The sequence below is a fragment of the Spermophilus citellus genome, assembly GCF_964194105.1.
Source record: "Spermophilus citellus genome assembly, chromosome: 5".
Classification (NCBI taxonomy): domain Eukaryota; kingdom Metazoa; phylum Chordata; class Mammalia; order Rodentia; family Sciuridae; genus Spermophilus; species Spermophilus citellus.
The window spans coordinates 139883007-139907435 of record NC_138186.1 but is presented as its reverse complement, the minus strand read 5'-3'; the positions used below and the strand labels follow the sequence as shown (position 1 = coordinate 139907435).

General features: G+C 36.7%; 2 protein-coding genes across 2 annotated transcripts in view; both read right to left on the bottom strand.

Moving 5' to 3' along the window:
- Positions 1 to 21143, bottom strand: part of LOC308649501 (jouberin-like) — a gene marked incomplete at both ends in the record, with an annotated part of 67162 nt that extends 46019 nt beyond the window's left edge. Inside the window, 4 exon segments of the mRNA XM_081295035.1 lie at positions 348 to 567; positions 5433 to 5614; positions 7788 to 8332; positions 20964 to 21143. Of these exon segments, the coding sequence (XP_081151161.1) occupies positions 348 to 567; positions 5433 to 5614; positions 7788 to 8332; positions 20964 to 21143 (1127 nt within the window).
- On the bottom strand, positions 20360 to 23376 carry LOC308649500 (activator of apoptosis harakiri-like; the record flags this gene model as incomplete). Its single annotated transcript, XM_081295034.1, has 2 exons — positions 20360 to 21871; positions 23352 to 23376. The coding sequence occupies 2 exons, from the start codon at positions 23374 to 23376 to the stop codon at positions 21462 to 21464; spliced, it is 435 nt and encodes a 144-aa protein (XP_081151160.1). The 3' UTR covers positions 20360 to 21461.
- Positions 23377 to 24429: the final 1053 nt, after the last annotated feature.

Sequence of the window (24429 nt, the reverse complement as noted above, 5' to 3'; positions counted from 1 at the left end):
TGCCAATAGCAAATTCAAGATTCATTTACCTCACTGAAGGCAAATGACAGGTAACATATTAATTTAAAAAAAAACTGAGTTACACAACTAGAACATTTACATGAATATAAGATGATTTTCAAAGTTTTGTGGCATTAATTAGCTTGGGAGAACCTCTTTTACTTGAAATGAACAAATGTTCTCCAGTTCTTTTGCGAAAACATATTGATCAGTTAGATGGTAGATGAACACTTAGAACTAGTCGACTACTCTTACACAAATTCATAACTCTATTTCCATTGACAATACCAACTTCTACTGCATACAGTTTCAATGTCAAGGATTAGCTGCATTATTAAAAATATTACCTATCGTCTTTCTTGACATATTGACCAGTATTCTCATCTACCACATGAATTTTTACCATTGGGTGAGAAATCATAAAATCTGATTTAAGTCGATCAGTTCGGTGAATGTAAACTCCCAAGACAAGGTCATCATCAAGCAAGCATTTGGGATAAACTGGGCTATCACGGCTTGTTATTTCATGAACACCATCACCATCAATGTCTTCATTATCATCTGAAACTACATGTATAGAAGAAAATCAATGTTGTAATTAACTAGCCTCATATTTGAATTTACATATGATTTAAACCTTATGATCTATGATTATTTCACATGGTTAACAAAGGAACTTCAAGGGAAAAGAAGTAAAGGCCAGAGAGCAGCAGAGCACACATAGAGTAAAATATATTTACTAATGCATTATATTATAGCAGGGTGAGTAATGTTTTTTCCCAACAAGCACCAATAACAAAAAATGAGTCGAAACATAATTTTATCTATTTTCTTTGTGTAATATATTTCATTCAAATAATTTATAACTGGAACTTCTGTTTTGGGGTAGAATGTAGTAGGATGCAGCAAGTCAGTTCTTCAGGAAAAAAAAAAACACAAACAATTGCAAAAATCTTATTTTAAAGACCTTAGAAAACTACAGTAACAGTGTACTAGATGGACTAAAATTCCAGAGAGAGAGAGAAAGTGGGTGTGGGTGTGGGGCAAAGACTGACTCAGTCAGAGGTAAACAGACAGAATGGCAGCTGCTTTTGTCTCTGGAATATTTGCTGACTCAGGGTGTGGGCTGAGAATCAAGATTTGGTCCAAGCAGAAAGAAGTTCACCAGCAAAGTTTTCAGTGGTTTCCTGTGAATAAAGCGATAAAACTGGAAAACGGAGAAGCCTTAAGCACGTGGCCAATTTGCCTCACAAATTGAATTCTGGGAGGGTGGAGAGGTAGTGAAATCTTCTGGTGGCTAGGTGGTGCTAGCAGAACGTATCACACTAGGGGAAAAGGTCTGAAACAAAACAGGCAGGCAAAGAGGAAAGCCTAGGTTTGGTCAATTTTCAATGGATGATAGAATCCCATAATAAAAAGATAACTAAAAAATCAATTGCTGCTCAAAATTGAACAACAGACTTCTAAATAATATATAACCAAATAAATTAAAATAAAAATATAAAAATTTTGTTTGGTTGAATGATAATAAAGATACAGAATGTCAAAAAATTTTAGGGACACAGCTTAAGGCAATACTTAGGTAGAAATTTAAAGTCTTACATGCCTATGAAAGATAGACTAAAATCTTTCTTATAAAATTCATCTTATAAAGCTAGAAGTAAACAGCAAATCAAACCCAAAGAGAGTACAAAGAAGGAAATTATACAAATAGAAGAAAAAATAGTATACAAATGTACAATAAAAAAAAATATCAAAGCTACAGGCTGAGTCTTTGAAGACTCAGACCAAAAATCCTTGAGTGGATCAAAAATTGAGAAAAAAAACAAACGACAATATTATGAATGAAAAAAAAATGGTACAATCTTCTTGATGCTATATACATTCAAAACTTGAAAATTTGAATTAAGTGGACATATTCCTTAAAAAATATATCCTAACAAAGTTGCCAGAAGAAATAGAAAATGTGAAGACTCTGATATAAACTAAATCTGATTAAAATTCTTCCTATAAAGAAAATCTTAGTCTAAAATATTTTATCAATAAATTCTTCTAAATATTTAGAAGATATTTTATCAGTAAATTCTTCTAAATATTTAGATATTTTCTCCAAAAACTGAAAAAGATGAAGCATTTCCCAATTAATTCTTCTAAGACAACCAAAACTTTTATGTCTAAATTCAGGGCATTTTAAGAAAGGAAAAGTACAACTAATCTCATGACCACAGATATAAAAATACAAAGTAATGGCAAGCCAAATAAAAAAAGAGATTTGGAGGGGAAAAAAAAGAAAATCCATCACAACCAAGTAGGTACCTTCAACCCTCCCAGGAACACAAAGATGGCTTAATATTTAAATAACAGTTAACCACACTTACACAAAAAAAAGGTGAAATTTATATGATCATGTTGATAAGATGATCACATATGTACCTGACAAAATTCAAAATCAATTCATGATAAAGAAAAATAAAAGCCTTCGCAAAGCAGAAGTAACTTCCTTAATCTGATAAAGGGTACAGACAATTCACAGCAAACATCATACTCAATGATGAAAGAGTTTTCTGTCAAGGCTGGTAAAAAAAAAAAAAAAGAATACTTGTTTTTGCCACTTCTGTTTAAGACTATAATAGAAGTCCTAGCCAATGTATTGAGAAGAAAAAAAAAAAAAAAGAATAAGATACAATAACTGAAAAAGCAACAATAAAACTACCATTACTAACATATTAATGATCATACATGTAAAAAAGTCAAAATAATCTAAGAATAAACTATTAGAAGTAATAAATAAATTTAGCAAGATTACTGGGTACTATGTTTAAAATTTAAGTACATATGAAATAAGAAACAAATTTTTTAAAAAATGCCTTTTACAGTATTATTAAGTAATATCACATACTAGGAATAAATCTACAGAAAGACTGCCAAAATTTATAATATTATCAAGATAAATTTTATAAGAAACAAATACATGGAAATGCATGCCAAATTCATAGATTTCAAGATAAATATATCTAAAAATGCCAGGTCTACTCAGAGAGTTGGTATATTGTGAATCTTTTAGATTTATCCAGTTTAGATCAAAACTGAGCTTGGTTGGCAGGACTAAGGTGGATAGGAGGAGGGAAATTGAGACATCACTTGTAAAATTCACATGGAAATGCAAAGAGTAAAGAATAACACAGATAATACTGAAGAAGGAAAAAAATCTATAGTACACTACTAAATATCATGACCTATTATAAAGTTATAGTAATTAAGGTATTTTTTTATACAAACTGTCTATGTAACTGAGTAGAGACTATAAAAACAGATCCACATTTAACATAGTCTTGTTATTTATCATAAAATTGACACTGCACTATAAAGAGAAAAAGATAGTCTTCAGTAAATAATTACTAAGTCAATTATATACTCATGTGAAAAAAAAGTCTTGATCTAGTAGTTAAATTAAAAAACAAGTGTTTAAAATGTCTTGCTCTAGTAGTTACATTTAAAAACACTTGTATTAAATTAAATTTAAAAAACACTTGTTTTTAACTACTAGAATCAGAAAATATCAATGGTATCCTCAAATGACTAAAAACCATAAATTCTAAAATTGTCTATTTTTGTCCCCAAAAAATCATACACAAAATCAATTCCAGATGAACTATAATCCTAAACATGAAAAGTCAAACAGTAAAACTTTTAGCAAAACATTTTCAGGACTTAGGGAAGATTTCTTAAACAAATCACAGACAGCTCTTAACCATCAAAGAAAAAAATTAGGGAAACTGGGTAATATAAAAATTTATTTTTCAAAACTACCAATAAGAAATAATAAAGCCTAGAGTGGGAACATATTTGCAACTATTTGTGTATATTTATATCTGAGAAAAGATTCATATCTAGGTATATAAAATAGTGTCACATATCAATCAGAAGACAACAATTATTTTGTTTTAAAATGCATAGAAGACTTGAACAAATTTATAAATGTGAAATCCAAGCAGTTAATAAACATGAAAAGAATCAACATTACTAGTTTTAATTGGGATCAGGCTAAGGTCAAGGTTAATTGGGATATATATTATTATATATCCCTAAGAATGATTAAAAATTCAGAGGTCTAACCAGGTAGACACCATGTACATGCTGGTGAAGATGTGGAGCAACTAGAACTCTCAAACACTGCTAGTGTCTATTGGTAAACCAAGCAGGGAAAATAGAAAGTAATGATTAGAGCAACAATATACATAAACTATGACACAGCAACTCCAAGACTGTGCTCAACAAAAATGTATATATATGCTCACAACAGATGTGAACAGAATGTTCCTTTCAGCTGTACTTGTAATTGCCTAAAACCAAAAACAACTCAAATAACCATCAATAGGTTAGGTAAGTTAACTGTGGTATATTTACACAATGGAAATCTATACTGTACAAAATCAAGAACTGAGAATGTATAAAGTCAACTGTCTTTACTGCTGGTATAAATTTCAAAAATAACACTGAGTTAAGAAGTCAGGCACAAAAAGTACCTTTATAATTTTATTTGTATCGATGTGCAAAAATGATCTGTTAGCAAACAAGGTAGTGGTTCTCTCTCCAGAGCAATAAAGAGAAAGGGGGCCTGAGGAGGGTGTCTGAGGACTAATAATGTTCTGTTTTTTGATTTAGACAACAAGTTTATAGGTAAGTTCAGTATGTGAAAATTCATTAAGAAATACACTGTGATACATATACTTTTCTGTATGTATATTGTGCTTCAACAAGTGTTTTAATTTAACTACTAGAATCAGAAAACATCAATGGAATCAGAAAACATCAATAGTATCCTCTAATGACTAAAAAACCACAAATTCTAAAATTGTCTATCTTTGTCCCAACGTTTTACCAATTACATGGGATTGGGGGAAAAATAGAATAACAGGTAGGAAAAGGGCAAGAATACACAAAGAAAAAGGAAAAAATCAGAAAATGTAGAGACAGAAAGCAAGAGTGGGAAGGGAAATTTGGAAGAGGAGAGAGCAGTTGAATTAGCTGAGGAACCAGGTGGACGCCATGTTTAATACAGGGACACAGCCTGAATATCTGAAATATTTTTTGACTGTTGACCATTTCTATCTTTCACAACAGAGTCTTAACCACTTAGAGACTCTAAACTCAATGGTTTAAAGAAGAAATTCTCTATGCCACAAAAGTAATGACAAAGTCTGTATTATTCTAGAGTTAATTAAATTAAGAACTCAAAATGACTCAAGTAATACAAACCCATCACAGCAACCTATAATTACAAATGAATGCTTTTAATCAAGATGAATCCAGAACAAGTACCAACTATTATACATGTGATTATTTTAAACTATATCTTTAGGCTTAATTTTAAGAACTAAAATTCCTAGAGTCAAAAGCACACCATTTCTCATTTAATTAGTGTAACAAACCTGCTTTAGTCTTCTTTTTTGTCTTTTTTGGTTTGGACTTTGTGTTATCTGGCATGTTATCATCTGCATTTTGTTCCACTGAGCTTATTTCATCATCTTGATGAGAATCTGAAGTAATGTTTCCAACTGGCGAGTACTTCTTTTGTTCATCTTCAACTGTGTCATCAGAGATGTTCAATGTGCTGCAAATATAAACCAAGTACAAGAAATTACAAATATATTAATATTATAATAATCATTATTCATTGTAGAACAGAGTGAATGGTAAACAGAAGCAAGGATATGTTGTCTTCTGCTGGAAGATGCATGTATTTTCTTATATAACAATCAAACATCAAACTAGGTATTATAGGGACTATTTTATGCTTGGTGAGGAATTATATACCCCAAGGTCAACACATCGAGCTCTAAACCCCAGGGGAAAAAAATGAAATAGTCTTTTATGAGCAATAGATCTGTCTTACATAGGACCACTGATGCCAAGTAAATAATTAATGAACTTCTGAATCACTTCGTGTAAAGGCAAAAAAAAAAAAAAAAAAAAAAAAAGCATTATAAGTCTGTTCTGTTTTCAGGAGGTTTCAGATAAATAACTTTTGGTTTCTAGGTAAAAACTAATTCCGTGTGTTTTCCAGTGTGACTATATTTTCAGAAGGCTATCATTAAAATAAAAATCTGCATCATATAAACCAATAAATGATAAGAAAGAGCAGCCAAGAAGTATACCAAGTTTAAAGAGAAGCTGGCCTATGAAAGTTTGTTTGCAACTATTTAAGGATAATAGCTTCCCTCTGCATACTATCGTCATATAAGACATGGTTTTAATTAAAATTTGTGAAATAGTTCTACTTTATAGTAAGAATGGCTTTCTAGCTCTACATCAAAAAAGCTATGAAAAAAGGAAGATTCACTGTATTTACAGTATTTTTAGCAGCCCTTATGATTCCTGTGTCTTCATAATCATTTCTTTGTATAACCCCCTTCTCTTTAAGTATGAGAAGTAGTGGAGTCACCCAATACTACAATGAGATCTTAAACAGACTGTGACTTCTGTCTTGCTCTCACTCCCTTGGATCCCTTGCTCTGGGGAAGCAAATGGCCACATTGTGAATAGCAAACATGGAGAGGTTCACGTGGCAGGGCAATGATATCTGGCTGAAAGCCAGTCAGGACCTGAAATCTGCCAACATGCATATGACTGATCTTAGAAGTAGATCTTCCGAGGCCTTCTAATGGCTATGTCCACTGGCAGATTGCCCCTATCAAGACTAGCAGTAGCTTTAGGCCCAGCTAACATCCTGACTCCTGCCTGTGACAGACCCTGCCAGACTCAGGGGCACCCAATGAAGTTATTTCCAGACTCCTGAAACCACATAAACTGAGAGACAATAAGTGTTTGTTGTTCTAAACTGCTATGTTCTAGGGTAATTTTTTAATGCAGCAACAGGTAACTGTTGTAGTATATATATAATATATATTATATATACTAACATATCCCTTTAGCAAACTGACTATCCTTCTCTTTGTTACCACTGGTCCATTAACTTGTGATGATAAGAGGGGAATTACTTTTAGCCAAGAGCTTTAGAGGAAAATGCCCTGGAATGCCAAGGAATAGTCATCTACAGAATGTTCCCACCTTAAGTTGCTTCTAGATGACTGCAGAAAAAAATTATGGCAGGTAAAAGGCATTTTTTAAATCTCACTGTTTTCTCTAAAGAGAGAATCTATAAATATAAATATACTCACAGAAACCCAAATGATAAACACAAGTATATATGTATAGTCATTATATATATACATATATATGTATATGTATGTATATATGTATATGTATGTGTGTGTATATACATATACATGTATATACATATACATATAAAGACTAAATACCAAATTGCCAACAGTGATTATCTTTGAATGATTGTTCTACAATGAGAAAATGTTATTTGTATAATAAGGAAAGTTATATTCATATGTCCAAATGGGCATTTATAACTCAAAAAGGGGGAAGTAATTAGGTTTCTATTATTTATAAGGAGAAGTACGTGGGTAAAGATAGAAACTCTGGAGTTAAGCTGCCAAGATCTGGCTCAGCCTCTGTGACTTAAACCTTTTAATTTCCACATCAGAAAAACAGAATGATATTACTTTTCTTCATTGGGTTGTAATAAGGAATAAATGAGTTAATTTTCATAAAGCTCCTACCACAAACTTAAGGTGCTACATAAGGTCAGCTGCTATTCTCCTAGTGGCAGTGTCTCCAAATGAAAGATCAAGAATTTTATTAAACTACAGATGTCATGCAAGAGCTGAAAATAAGAATATATTAAAAAAATATGTATCTATGTAAAGTACCTTGTTTCAGCTTTAGACATGGCTGGAACTTTCTTTTTCTTCTTTTTCTTTTTTTCACTGCTCAATTTGTCATCATGCAATAAAGTATCTGAGGGAAAGTAAGTTAACTGTTCTTTCAGTTTCTTCCTTATTTTCTTCTTAATTTCCTTTGCCATTTCTTCAGCTACCTGGAGCTGGTATGCTTGCATGAGTTCTTCTTCTCCTTCTAAAGTATTATTTTCTTTTCCTTCCTTTGTCTTATCACTTTTTTGATGATCAACACCGGACAATGACTTTGTTCTCATTTTCTGATGTGCAAAATCTACCTTCTCAGAAGTTTCTGGTTCCATTTCTTGTGTGGTCTTTGTAATCTTTTTACTTGGCTTCCCTTGCTTGTCTTCCTCTATACTGACATCATCATTTGAATCTTCAGCTGCTGAATGTGTATTCTTCAATTTGTTTTTAGTGACTCGAATGCTCTTCTCTGGGTTATTAGTGTTAATACAACTTACATCATCACTTTTGGTTTCTTTAATATTCTGAAGACCGCTTTTAACAGTGCCAAGCTAGGGAATAAGACACAACAACAAAGCTTTAGCTAAGGACAGATGAAGTTTATATAGAGAAAAACAATGACTAATGTTCAACAATGTGGAATATTAGGAAGATTATGTTCTGCTGAGACAGAGTGATAACAGTGTAGAGCCTTTGGTGAGCATTATCCTAGCTTATGTTCCAGAATTAGACTAGTAATCTCTAAAAGTAACTGGAGATTAAATGAGTTAGTTAATTAACATGGGGAAAAGTCCTTAAGGACTTTTCAGATATGAGTTAATTGCTCAAATTTTAAATGCTATTTTCCTCACTGGAAAAATGATCCAAACTCTAATCTAATTAGGAGATGAGAAACTACTAAAAGAGTCACTGTGGGTAAAACATTTCTAGTTCCTCAAGAGAAAACACACATGGGTCATTTGTCTTGCTCCATAATTATACTCGAAAACCAAAGTCTTTAGCTCTAAGATTATCCTGTAATGAGTCCAACTGTATAACTAAAACACTGCTAAATGTTAAATATCAAGTTAAATCAAATGCCAAACTAAGCATACAGCTATACTTCTTTTTCCAATAAAGTATTATTTGAAATGAGATATTATTTTAATAGGAAAAAAGAGGCTGAAAATCACAAACAAATGTTACTAGTAGTAAAACAAGTATTTTGAGAAATTCTCCAAAGATTTAAGTAGGCAAGATTAGATCTATTAAGAAACCATCAGAGAAAAAAACACAACTGATAGGGAAAGACGTCCTCAGATACAGGTGGTTCTGGAGAAGCAATTAAGAATCAGAGTCAGCTATTCTTAAGAAGCAGCAAATATGCCTGAGGACAACCTATTATTGAGGAGCTGGAATGGATAACTCTTGTGGTAGCTCACCCAGAGGATTAAGCAGTTGAGCATAAAAAGAAAGGGTAGCATGCTTCAGGTAGGCACACCCCACAAACAGCAAAAGCAGACTATGTTAAAAACAAAAAACAGGCAGAGGAAAGATTCTCAACATAAAGACAACCAGACAAGTAAAAACTAACAGACACTAAAGGAAAGCAGTATAATTAAGGTGAGCCATGAAATCCAATGAAAGAGAAAAATGAATACCAAAGGAATATAAATAGTATAAACTAGTAAGAATTTAAAATAGGCATCATATTAAAGAAATACAAAAGAATGTTGGGTGAACCATAAATATTAGAAATAAAATTCTGAGTGACAGAAATAAAAACTTAATAGATGCAATGAAAATCAGAATGGACAAAAGCTAAAATCACAATTCAGAACTCTCTAAAAAATGGATATGCTTACTACTGAATACTGAGGCCCAATTTTTAAAATTCTTCATGTTTAAAAGCAGTTAGAAAACATTGATTACATATGAAAAGGAGATGAAAATGCTGAAAGAACACCAAACATAAAGTAGCTCAATACATATTCAACATAGAAAGAAAGGGTAGCATGCTTCAGGTAGGTACACCCCACAAACAGCAAAAGTAGACTATGCTAAAAACAAAAAACAGGCAGAGGAAAGATTGCTCACTTAAAGCATTTTCCTAATTCTGTCTATATTTAATGATAAATTATGAAGCCATAACTTTTTAAAAAATCTTCCATAATCAGAGCTAATAAAAATTGCTTCCCTTAGAAGGATCCCGAGTTCAAAGCCAGCTCCAGCAACTTAGCAAGGCCTTAAGTAACTCAGTGAGATTCTGCCTCTAAATAAAATACAAAAAAGGGCTGGGAATGGAGCTCAATGGTTGAGCGCCCCTGGATTCACTCCCCAATACCAAAAAAAAAAAAAAAAAAAAAAAATTGCCTCTTTTAAGAAATCAATTTTCATATATTCTGTTTTAGAAGTGATATATGCTTTAAAAAATAATATTTTTTTTAAAAAACAACAAAATAACCCCCCAAAATTAGAAACCCAAAGTTCATCCTTGATTGCCTTCCACAAAGAAAAAGATTGATGATCTTTTTAGAAACTTCTCTTTGGTTTCTTTCTATGAATATAGTCATACTTCAATAACACTGAATTTCCATTATGTTAAAATGGGCCATATAGATATCTATCTTTCTACTTTTTCAGTGAATACTAGAAATGTAGCACCAATATTGCACAGATTGTGAGGAAATAGTTGTAAAAAGACATAATCAAGAATTAGACACATAAGAAATATTTTGTGGTCTCAAAAAAATTTTTAAATGAAACTTTGGGAAAACTAATAAGATGAAGCTTGTTTTTTTTAATATTTTAATTCACTCTGATCCATCAGCCTTTGTACAAATAATATTAATTTTATATGACTTTGTATCTGTCATTGATCTTTTTCTTTGTTCAGTTCTTTTTTAAATAGTACAATAAATATAATCCCCAGCTTATCTCTGGTAACATCCTATACATTTAAAAGGATAATAATTATATTTTCATTATTTTTTTAAACACTTTATTTTTTGTGGTTTTGATTTCCTTTTTCCCCCTTATAGTTTAATGGAATAAGTTATTTATAAATTATAAACTTGATTAATTTCTTGTTTTGTTGTAGTACAATAACAGATGTCTGCTTTGTGGAATTTAATAGCTTCATGGACCTGGTTGTGACTGAATTTGAAATGGCCCAAAGACATTTGCTCATGTTCCTAATTTATCTTTGTCCATTCTTCATCGTGTCTGCTTTTAAAATTATTCTGAAAAAAATGATTTACCAAAAATTCACTACTTTTAAGTATATAAATCGACTTTGGCAAATGTATAGTTATATGGTCACAATAATCATGATGTATTTCCATCACCCTGCATGTCTTTATGAAGTCAACTCCTGAAGCCAGTGTGATAGTGCATGCCTGTAATCCCAGTGACTCTGGAGACTGAGGTAGGAGGATCATAAGTTCAAAGCCAGTCTCCAGAATTTAGCAAGACCCTGTCTCAAAATAAAAAAAAAAAAAATTAAAAAAATACATTTCCCTAACTCCTAATGAAAATGAGAATTTTTACATGTTCTTATTTGCTATCCATACCTCTTCTCTAATTTTAATTGGATTGTTTTCATATCACTGAGTTATAACTATTCTTAAAATGTTCTGTATCAGATGGTGCTTTGAAAATATTTTCTTTCAACCCAAAGCTAATCCTTTCATTTTCTTAGCAATGTTTTAATTTTTGAAAACCTCAATTTATCTCATTTTCTTTTTATGTCTTATGCTTTTATATCCAGAGCAAGGATACCAAGGATACCAATGAGTTCCTAATATCTGTGTTCCTTAGGAATATTGGTTGGTAATTTTCTTGTAAGTTATATAGCTTTGGTTCTTATATGTAAGTCTTTGATCCATTTCTAGCTATTTTCCAAACATGATATGGTCACAATTTATTTTATTGCATATAGATATATGATTATTTCAGGACCACTGTTGAAAAGTTTTTCTTTTCCCTTACTGAATTAACCTTGACAATTAAGAATTAAGTGACCAGAATGGGGTGTAACTCATTGGTAGAGCACGTACTTAGCATGCACAAGGCCCTGGGTGCAATCCCCAGTACAAAAATGAAGAGAGGGAGGTAGGGAAGAAGGAAAGAAAAAGGAAGAACTGAGTCCATTTCTAAAGTCTATTCTGCTCCATTGATACATATGCCTATCTTTATGCAATATCAAGCTGTCTTGATTACTACAGCTCTACTATGGGTTTCTATTCAAACTGTGTAACTTCTCCAATTTTGTTCTTTTTAAAATTGTTTCGTTATTCTGTTTATATTCCCAAATAAATCTCATATTTAGATTTCCAATTTAAAAACCTGCTGGCATTTTGACTAGTATTGAACTGAATCAAAAGATTTTCAGAGAATGAATATTTAACAACACTGCTTCTTCTAAACTATGAACAGGATACCTATTTAAGCAAATCTTTATTGTTAGCATTTTGGGGCCTTTCAGTATATACACTGAATATAAATGTAAATATACATAAAATTATTCATTATACTCCCTTATTATCCTTTTAAAATCTATAGCATATGACTTTCCTCTCAGATTCCAAATATTGGTGATTTGTGTCTTCTTTCCTTTTTCCTGATAGATCTAATTAGAGGTTATGCAGAAAAAAAACTCAGCAGACTTTAGTTGCTAAAATGCAGCAAATTTCAACATCTTGCACATTTTTGATGCATTTATCCTTGAGTGCTATGTATATTCCAGATCATTTTTCTATATTTAAGATGATCATATGGTTTTCTGAATTAGCCTTATGAAAAGAATTCCAGTGAATAGTTTTTCTAACACTGAACTGACAATATATTCCAAAAAGTCATTTTGTATTATCTTTTTTTGTAAGAATGAGTTCCTAATATTTCATTGATGATGTCTGAATCTGTGTTCCTTAGGAATATTGGTTGGTAATTTTCTTGTAATGTTTCTAGTCGTGGTATCAGGGTAATGAGTGTTTACAAGAAGGAGTGGAGAATTAGTTTAGCCTGTTAAGAGCTTGTATAGAATTGGTATTAATTCTTCCTCAAACGCTTGGTGAAATTTACAATGACCCCACCTAGAATCACTTTTATTTGTGAAGTTTTTATCTATTTCTTTTAGAGGGAGCTTTGGGAGTTTGTATACTGCATGTAATTTATGCATTTCATCTCAGCTGCTAAATATATGGTCAGAAAATCATTCATTATACTCCCTTATTATCTTTTTAAAATCTATAGCATCTACAGTAACTTTCCTCTCAGATTCCTAATATTGGTAATTTGTGTTTTTTTTTCTTTTTTCCAAATTAATCTGGTTACAGGTTATGGGGGGGGGGGACTCGAGACCAGTTGCTAAAATGCAGCAAATCCCAAATAAGATCCATTTTGGGGACCAGCTGTAGGTAGGATCCTAAAAACTGAGCTTTGAGTTTTTGGAATGTTATGTGTGATAAGACTGCTTTTATATGCCTAAAGCCTTGGGCAACACTGTACCAATTTGTTCAAATACTAATAATGCGATTTATGGTAAACATCTATTTTTGGTCTGGGAGACTGATATCAGAGTAACTAAGGTCATTCACACAGGCACTGCATGCTTATATGACACCTTGCACAGACACACACATACACAAAACCATGAACAAGAAGGCTTGGGTAAACGTTCCTGGTTATCAACATTTTTCCCATTTTCACAGTTGCTGGCAGAAGTAAGAACTGTACAACACTACAGGGAGCACACTACTGGTTTCTCCTGCAGTGTGCCTCATGCACTTTTTCCTTTTGTTGACTTTAATGTTTCTTTCTGCTGTGATAAACTATATGAACATATCAGAGCTTTTGAGTCCTGTGGGTCCCGCTAGTGAATTATCAAGCCTGAAGTAGGCCATTAGAATGCCCAATACATAAGATGATCAATTTCTTTTAAAAGGATCTGCACTTGAATATACTCATGCTGACTATAGTTTTTCTCATTTCACTGTTTACACTTATTATTTCCATTTTCTATTTGGGGCTTAATTTGTTCTTCATACTGTTTAAGAAGGCTTCAATAATAGATCTGAGACTGCTATTCCTCTAATAAAGTTCCTCTTTAATTTCAGTATTATGAATTTCCATCTGCTTTAGAAGCATTCCACATTTGATACATTGTGATTTCATTTTTCTTTAGTTCAAAGTATTTTCTTCAGGTTTCTTCTTTAATATAATGGCCATTTTTGGATCCTGTTTAACTTTCAAATATTGAAAGATCAGACATATCTCTTTCTAGTTTAATTTAATTTCTAGTTTAATTCTGTCATGGTCTAAAACATGTTCTGTATCATTTAAAGTTTTTATTTTGTATCTATATTTTTTTTGCTTATATTTAAAATAGTAATATCTAGGCTTATGGCACAGGTTGGTATTTGTCTCAGTGTGCTAGAAATTGATTACTGTTGTTTGTTGGATACAATGTTCCAAATTTGTCGACAGTGATTTGAAGTCATCTATTATTAATGATTTTTTGACTACTTACTCTATCAATTTCTAAGAGGGAATATTCAAATATATAATCATAATTGCTGATTTGTCTGTCAGTTCATTTCCATTAGTTTTTGTTTTGTGTATTTTAAAGTTCTTTTACTGGGTTTATACACTTTTAGGATTATTTTCTTCCTGAAAAAACAATACTTTTATCATTATAAAATATTCTTCTTTAAGCTAGGCAATATTCCTGTTTATCCTTGGTAACTTTTTATGTCCTAAAATATACTTTTTCTGATATCACTATAACCACTCCAACTTTGCTTCAACTACTATTAGTATGGTATTATCTTCTTGTCTGTCCTTTAAACTTTAACCCATCTGTGTCTTTATATATCTAGGGGGTTTCTTATAGTAAATATATACCAGGGTCCTATGTATTTGTCAATTTGAAATCTCTATCCTTAAATGGGTCTGTTTGCTCCTTTTATATTTAAAGTGATTTTTTTGATACAACTGAATTTAAGTATTCCATACTGTTATTTGCTTCTATTTGTATTGCTGTTTTTTTTCCCTCTCTTTCTGCCATCTTTCTCATTATCTTTTTGTTATTCCATCATAACATTGCTGGGTTTTTTAATCTATCCCCCTCCCCACTTTTTAAGTGATTGCTCCAGGTTTTATAATATAAATCTTTATCCAAACTTACCAAATAATGCCACTTCCCATGTACTTTAAGAACCTTAAAAGTATAATTCTACTTTACCTCCTCCCCTATTTACTATGTTCTTACCTTTTGCTTCCACACACACATTCTATCCCTGTTTTCACTCTTGCCTTAAAAGTTATCTTTTAATTAAAGTTTTTTTTTAAATGAGAAAAATTATTTCTTTAGTATATACTAGTTTCTGTGCTCCTTTGTGCAAATCTACTTGGTTAGTATCTTTTTAAAAATTAACAATTTCTTGTACTTCAGGTCTACAATTTCCTGTGTGAGAGGTCAACAGAACTCTGAACACTAGAGGTATTAGACTTACTGTTCAACACTATATATTTGGGATTTAGGAAAGTGTTCTGTGATTTTATACCTTCAAGTAGTATGTTCCTAAGAAATGTTCATAATGATAATACTAACACAACATAGCTATAAAAAAGCAGGATAAGTTTTTTAAAATGTTAAAATTATCATATTGATACTTAAAAATGAACTCTGTCCAAACATCTAGTTGAATGATCATTAATCCACGGCTGTATCATTTCCTACAAGAAGCTGCCCTGCACTCTTGTGGTGGTTTCCCTCCTTTGCAGCAAACATCCTCAACAGTGTTTATAGTAAAGGGAAGATAACCCTAAATGCATATGCTGATCATTCAGATTTCCTGTACTTATGATCAGGGTTGGGGAAAAGACAAGGATTGTTTAATGTATATGGAAGTAGTAGACCTTTGAAGAACTCAACCGAAGTACTTGCACTCATATACATCTTCCATTTTGCACTGATAGCTGTTTTGTTATGGTGGTCTTGATATTTAGATATTCATCATTCATTTGAAATAACTGAAAGAATGGATCTTATGCATATCAAATTTTTCCTTATTAAAAATGAAGAATTAGTTTTATAATACCAAGAAAAAGAGTATACTAGCAATTTTCAAAAAAAATATTGTATACATTTCAATATCTCAAACATATGATGTAATATCATCTCAATTATTAAATTATAGTGGATAGATAGAAAGGATTTGGTTTTATTCAGATACAGAATAAAATATAGAAAGGTCTTAAGAATGGTCTACTGATTTTCTAGCATAACTGTGCCTTGTGCACCACCTACAGGAAAATATGTAAGATTTGCACTGAACATAACCGCTTGTGTGGGTTATAGAAACAAATCTGATTTGTAAAATAGAGACAATTTCATCTACCTAAGATGATTTTCATGTAGAACTGATAGAATATGACATCCAATATTATATATATGAAGTCAGATATCAATTAGAATCTAGCACAAATATTTGCAATTACTTAAACTTATCACTCAAATATATTTTAAACTCTCCTTTAATAAATTGGAGACAGCACAACTATATTTTCCTCTAACATTCAAATCTATTGTTATTAATTAAATATATCATTTGTGCTGTCAATAAATAGTTTACACAAGGAAAAAAAACCTGTCTTTCCTTTTTTTTTCCTATCTAAACAAGGAAACTGAAACATAGATTAGAAAAACTTCCAAACCTAAACATTTTATTACCAAAAAAAAAAAAACCAGAAGATCTGAATTTTTCACCAAATATTTTTTTTTTTAGAAGTGCACAACCAAGTTTTTAATAAAATCATTACAAATATGTACAAAGCATCTCCAAGGTATGAAATCCCTCTTACAAAAAGCACAACAAGCCAACAACGTCAGAACCCAGAACGGAATGTCGCCAAGCTGATGGCCTCTCCAGCTGGGCCAGAAGCCCCACCTGGGTTCCAAATACCCTCCCAGCCATCCCTGCCACACACACAGGCTCCTTGACATTCATAGTGCAAAAGATGGGGGGTGGGGGAGCAGGGGGCCTGGGCAGAGGACAGGGGGGAGGTGAGAGAAGCTTCTCACGACCTCAGACAGGCCCTATTTGTGAGTCAGATGCTCTGGCCCTGGACCTCACTGAAAACAGGAACACAAAGGGTGGGGAATGAGTCAGTAAAATTTCACACTCACCCTTCTAGTCTCAAATGTCCCCAGGCATGACACCATACAGCAGGCCTACTCAGATCCCCAGCTCCCTGCTAGGGCCACGTGTACTCTTGCCCTTGAACTAGCAGCACCACACAAAAAGGTCCAGAGTAGCAGAGCAGGTAGCTCATGGGCTTCAGGGTCACAGACTTGAGTCCCAGCCAAGACTTGAGTCCCAGCTCGACTCAGCCATTCACTCCGCAGGTGGCCTTAGGCTAAGTTGTACACCTGTCTGAGCTCCAGCTCCCTGGCTGTAGAATCTGCTAGAGGGGGTGTGAGGGATGGCAGAGGAAAGGTGCAGGAAGCACTTCACACAGTGCCTGGTAGTGGCAAAAGCTTTGCAAAGGAGAGCTCTGACTAGGATATAAAGCATCCAGGACCAGTCTTCATGCTGGGAAACGAGTCAAGGTCGCCCACTTCACTTGACCAGCTGGTAGCGTGGCACACAGTAAATACTATAGAACAATCTGCCGGCAAAGCTTGGGGTCACAGTGGTGACCTGACAAATCTGTTTAAAAAAAATTGTGGACCAGACTGGAAAGGGCGCTTCACATGGCCTGGTTCCAGGCAGGACTGCCCTTGAAGGATCCGTCAGTCAGTCTTCTGAGGTGGAATTCTGCAACCTAGCGTACTGTAGATGCTCAATAAATATGTGTTGAATGATTCAATTAAAATGTTAAAAGTAAACTTTTGGCTTAAGTTTTAAAATTGACACGCTGACATCAACTTGCTCCCTCTGTGGAGCTTCTGATCAGCTTCTGTGGGACTCGGCCACAGTGTCTGGCCTGTCCCCTTTAACTTACTGACCGAGTGCTGACTCATTGCCTTATTAGGTTCACTTAAGGGAACTTTCAGAAAGGAAATTGGTATCCACAGAAGAACAAAGCCTATGGGCTGGTCCCTGCAGATTCTAACCCCAAGTGGATACTCAGAATGTCCATTGGGGTGCTGCAGTGTCCCCAAAAGATATTTGCATGGGAGGATGGTACACTGGGACTCCCCCCCCCCCCAGTTCACTGGCAGGAAGAGCGATATGTTGTCACTGTCAGAAACGTGACAATAGTTATAAGAACATGAGATCAGCTACGTGAATTGTAAAACCAGTCACAGCTTCATTGTTCTGTGACAGCAATGTTTAAACCACCCTTTTTTTCCCCCTTTCATCAAAATAGAAAAGAAAACAAGACCATTGGGAGAAATGGAGAAGAAGTCCCCCATGTGCTAATGAAGGGATCCAGGTGGGGACAGGCCTTGCCTTTAGGAGAGGGCCCCCAGCCTAGGACCACAGACAGCATCCAGCAGGGTCAGCAATGGGGGGGGGGATCCCCAAAGAATCCAATGCTCAAGGAACAGAAGATGGAACCTCAGATCTGAAACGAGCCTGGGGAGGATGGGGTGACAAGAGAATCTGAAAGGTTGAAGTCCCATGGGGCTTCAGCCCCTATGGCCCCTGGACCCCCGCCTGAGACCAGGATGGAGGAGGTGTACAGCCCCTGGGCTCATTATACAGCGAGCTACCTAAGCGATGATCTCAGAGGCCTCCCTCCGCTCTGCACGGACACACACACACACGCACACGCACATGCACACGCACTCACATTCACACACTGCTGTCTGCTGAAACCCGATATGAGATCTTTTTTAAAATTTATTTCAAAGCCTCCCTCCCTCTCTCCCTTTCCCTCTCCTCACAGACGCTCTGCAGTGAAGCTAATCAAAATCAATGGCTCCTTGGCAGCCGGAGGAAAGGGGTGGGGGGGGAGAGAATGGGAGGGCTGGTGCCAGCCTCTGCACACGATGGAAATATTTTTTTTGTAGGAAAAAACAAAACAAAACAAAATCCCATCCCACTATCTCATGCAATCCAAGTAATGCAACAGGAGAGATGGTGGAGACATTATAGACATATATATATATATATCATGCTTCAATTTCCTAATACAAAGGTCCATCAAGAAGTCAAATCTCATATAAAAACAAGCATTAAAAACAACCCCCTGTCAAAAATCGGAGCAGTCGAGAAGTGCACTCAAATTAATGATGTGCAAGGAAAGGCCAGGATTCAATAAAGACACAGGTTCTGATAATGCATGAGACTATGTACAAGGGACTTGGCTGTAAAGCTCCACAGGGGGCGGTGGGTGCCCGCTTCTCTCAGCAAAGTGGCTTCATTGAAATGGAAATCGCCCCAAATGCCTGCCCCTGCGTTTGGAGTCTGGGGTCCTCCAAGGGAAAGGTGGTCAGCTAGTCTGGCAAGTCAGGGTCAGAAAAAAAGGATCCTCTGACCTTTCACCCTTTTCCTGGATCTACAGGGTCAGTCTGTCCCCCCACTGAAGCCTTGAAGGTACAGCCTCAAAGAAGCAGAGAACCGGATGCACACAACTGTAGGAATGGAAACCATTCCCAGAAAAAAAAGGAGAGAAAAAAAAAATGGCTGGGCTAGGATTCTTGTCTCTGGCTGGGAAAATCAGCAAATACAAGCAGAAACTCTTTCCTACCATTCCAGTGAACCTGCCCCCTCTCTAAGTTCCCGGCTGGGTGGGGATGTCCCCTTCTATCCTCTGCAGCCCTTCCTGCTCTAGGGTCCCCTGCAAGCCTCTGCTGGGGGAAGGTTGGAGTGATGAGAGAAACAAGTGTTCCAGAAACCAGCCTGCTTGCTTTGCATTGCTGAGTGTAGCGCTGGGGTGTGTGTGTGTGTGTGTGTGTGTGTGAGCTTCCCTCACCTTCAGCCATTCTGAACCGCATTTTTCTTTAAAGGGGCTATTTAGAAAAGCATAAGCAATGGGTTTAAAAAAAAAATCAGAAGAAAGAAACCCAGCTCTCTGCTTGCAGCAACCCTGACAGGTCGTGCTGTGTAAAGGACCCGGTAATAACCTTCAGCCAGGCATATACGGGGGTCACTCCAGTCCCGTGTACCTTAACGACTATGGATCCCGGCGCTGGCTTCTTAGAACTGCAGGGGTGTCTGCCAATCAGCCCATGGGAGCCCCATCTCTAGGCACTGGGTGGTGACCTGCAAATCCAGCCTTGGAGAGTGACTGAGTCTGTGGGCAGGACCTTCACCTCATCATTAGCCGGGACAAGTAAGGGCAGGTGAGGGGCAGGGAGACCCTGCCTGCCTCAAGGAATAATACCTGTGTTTTTTTTTTTTTTTCTGGATGTTTTTTTTTAAAAAAAATAAAAGCCAAAAGGAATTGTGGCTCCCCAAAGAGTCTTTGCAGCCAAGTCTCAGTCCAGCACACATCTTTTTTTAGCCCTTCTAGAAACTTCTGAAAATAGTTAGCTTATCCAAGGGGGGGGGGAGGAAATCAGGCCTCTGACAGTCAGTGAGATGCTGGTACATGTCATTTAAATGACCCACTCCCTCCCCAATGTCCCTCGCTTATAAATCACCCCCAACCAGAAGTGTCGCCATTTCTTGGCTCTTAAATCCATAAAATCTAAGCCCTGGAATCCCCCTAGAGAGTGGGGGAGGCCAGGGGCTGAAGTCCCAGGAGACTTCTGTTGGGGGTGGAAGAGACAGCCACCAAGTGGCACCTGAGGCCAGCTTTCTCTGTCCTCCCAAGCAGACAGTCATGAATGCAGCCCAGGCTTTGCCCCCAAGCAACTCTGCGCATTCGCTCCCACATGGAGAAAGAGACTCTCAGATGGCACTTTTACAACTCATGCCTTTGGGGGGGGAGGAAATAAAAAAGAATCCAAAGAGCAAAATAGAAATCTCTCTCGTCCCCTGGGCTTCCAGGTCTGTCTACAGAAGATCATGGGGACACCAGAAAGGACACACTTAGCACCGGCAAAATGGAAGTAAAGCACCAGACACACCAGATTGGCAAGCAGCCGGGGGAAAACACATCCCATTTCTCTGGTTGTGACAGTAGGATCTTAGCGACCTATCTAGACAGGGACAGAGAGAGGCTAGGACGTGTCAAGAAAAGGAGGTATCCCAGACTGTCCCTACAAAACTGGCCCCAAGTCCTCACTTGCTTTGTCTAACCAACCCCACCAGCATCTGCGCCCGGGGTATTAGGTGAAGGCAGAGGCCAATTCCCGCCAGTCTTTGCAAATTTCCTAGATACACAGAAGCAGGCATCTGTCTTCTGGTGCCCCAGACATGACCAAGTATCAGAGTTCACATCCGAGGTGTCGAAAGGGAGGGGGCCACGTCCTAGACAAGGCATGCACTGATACGGAATAGTCATATTTTTTCTCTCTTTTTTTTTGTATATATAGAGCTATATCATAAATAGCATTGGGGTGTCTGTGTCTGCAGCTGGGCTTCCCAAGGGCGTCCCCAGTCCCGTCCCGTGTCCCGCTGCGCTCCAGATGCTGTCTTTATCTTCCTCTTCCTTCTCCAAGCGCCGACGGCGGCACGTCAAGCTCTGGGCTCCCCCTCAGGGAAATGGGAAGCAGCTCTCACCAAGGACGCAGGGTTTCGCCAACCTGTTGCTCGATCCGGCTGGGTCTCGGCTCTGGCCCCACCAAGAAGCCCCGCGTTCCTACAAGTTCCGTCTGCCGAGCAGCCAGGCCGCCAGCGCCGCCACCTGCGCGGCCGCGCACAGCCAGGGCCAGTAGGTGGGGAGCGCGCCGGGCGCCGGCTCCCTCGGGCTCCGCGCGCGGCGCCGCCACATGGTGCGCTGGTGCAGCTCGTCGCCGAGCGCCTTGAGCCGGGCGGCGGTGAGCTGCGCGGCAGAGGAGCGCAGACCCAGGCGGCCCGCGCTGCAGGCGCACACGGCTGGGGGGCCGCGGCCGCGGTGCAGGGGGGAAGGGCACAAGACCGCTCGCCTCGCTCCCTCCCCGCGCTCGGGCTGCCCCTCGCCTCCTCTGCCTCCGGCCTCTGCGCCCGCCGCCGCCGCGCTCCAGCAGCCGGGGGCCTCCCCTGGACACCAAGTTTCTCCTTGTGTTGTGCCTTCACCAAATATTTTTAGAAATTACTTTTCTAGGCCTCATAGCATCCCTGTAACAAAGTGAGTTGCTTTAATGGTTGAATCACCTCCTATGAGTAAACATTTTTAATACGAAACTCTGTACTTGTGGTGTTATTATTTTCTAACAATATTTATTATGAACACATTTTTAATGAGGAAATACCATGTTATGCTATATCAAAAACACCTAATCAGGGCTAAATCTATGCCTTCATTTGTTCTCAGTATTTGCCCTCTCCCTAATAAATCTCATTTAAAATTTCAGTTATAATCCAATGACTCCGAATTAATATCTGAAACAAAGATCTCACCTCTGAATATCTAAAAGACAACTTATAATTTATATGTGTATGTCTGAAAGGCATTTCAACTCAACATGCTCAAAGGTATTATGTTGTGTCTCCCAAACTTCAAGTGCACCTCTTTATTCTGTGGCATTATTGAAGTCATCCTTGGAAAACTCTCTACTTCCTTATTTAGTGCATCATCCAGATCGCCAATTTCACTGTAAAGTCACCCCCAATCTGTTCACTCCAGTCCATCTCCACTTCTGCAATTCTAGTGCAAATTATTAACACTCCACACATGAGCAATTGCCTTAACTACCAAATTCATCTCCCTTCCACACCATTGCCTGTGTCCAGTTCACCACACAGCAGCCATGAACAAGAATGGTAATTTTGTTCTTCATTCTAACGGGAGGAAAAAGATAAAAGATAAAAGTTATCTTCTCTCTTTGCCACAAACCAACAAAACTGGTAGTAAAAGTATACACATAATCTCTCTCTCTCTCTCTCTCTCTCTCTCTCTCTCACACACACACACACACACACACACACACACGCACGCACACACACGCACACACACGCACACAGGTTAGGCCAGCAATGAGAAAAAGAGGGGAAAAGAGGGCATTTGAGAAGTAATTTCAAGAAATACTGGGAAGAATGAAAAACGATAAACCAGTGCCTGATAAATAAGGCAATGGAAAGTGCTATCAAGTGCTCACATAGAAAAGGCAGAAGTAGCAAGATGTTCTGCCCCACAGAATCCGGGGAACTGAGAACTTTGAAGGGTTGATCAACTTGGAGAACAGAACTAAGGCATAGGCTAAAAATGGAGAGATTAATTGAAAGATTTCAAACAAAGCATGTCACCTTCCCCCAAACCCATCTCTTTCACCCATACGCTTTCTTAGATGGTTCAGCTGCTGCCTAAGATTTACCCCATCACAACTAGAGAGAGAGATAGAAAAGAGAAAAGAAGGAAGAAGGAAGGAAGGAGTAAAACCTGCCATTCTTCTCTATAAAATCTAACATGGTTCTTTGGAAGAAGCAGGGCAGCTTGTGTGGGAGTTGGAACTTTGACATTCAGGAGTCTAAAACTATAATATTTAGCTCCCACCCACATATCTTAGAACAAAGCTTGCTAGTGCAATAACAGCACCTGACAGAAACTCACCTGGTTTTTCTGTTACTGCTTTCATAGTGCAAACGGACAGCAAGAACCACCAAAAATGTGGAGGGAAAAAATGCAATATGAGAAAGCTCAAAATAAGCAAAAGTGACTCCAGAAAAAAGAGATAATTCATCAACACAGAAAAAAGAAGAAAAGGAAGAAGGAAGGAAGGACGGATGGACAGATAGGTACCTTTCTGATGGTACCATCAAAGATATTTGGGAAGATATTTTTCTTATCTACAGAACAAACAAAAAGTACAAGTACAAGATGTTCTTAGAAATAAGAAAGCCAGGCTTAGTGGCACAGGCCTGTCATCACAGTGACTCAGAGGGTTGAGGCAGGAGGATCACAGGTTGAAGGTCAGCCTCACTCAGCAACTCAGCAAGCCTTGTCTCAAAATAAAAAGGGCTCAGGATGTAGCTCAGATGTGAAGCATCCCTGGGTTTAAGCCCCAGTACCCCCACAAAAAAATCAGTATGTTCTTGCAAATTAAAATATTAATATTAAAAAATCTTCAGAATAATAAAATTAAATATGCAATAGAAAATATAAGAGAAAATGAGACATGGTTTACTTGCAGATGTCCAACTTTAGAGAGCACAGAATAAACAGGAAAAGGTGATAATAATAAATAAAAATAGAAGAAATCTCCTGCAGCTAAAATGCTTCTTACATGGAAGCCAGCAAATTGAAAACATCCATGCCGACACAGGGGCGCATCTCTGTAATCCCAGCAGCTCAGGAGGCTGACACAGGAGGATCACAAGTTCAAAGCCAGGCTCAGCAAAAGTGAGGTGCCAAGCAAATCAGTGAGACACTGTCTCTAAATAAAATACAAAATAGGGCTGAAGATGTGGCTCGGTGGTCGAGTGCCCATGAGTTGAATCCACGGTACAACAACAACAACAACAAATTTAAAGCATCCATGATGTATCTGATTCAATAGCTAAAAGAAAGACATAGGCTGAGATATATCATTATAAAACTTCAAAACTATAAATATAAAACATACAAATATAATTTATAAATAAGTTGTCCAGTGTGGAGATAAAAACAAATTCCCTAAAAAAAAAAAAAA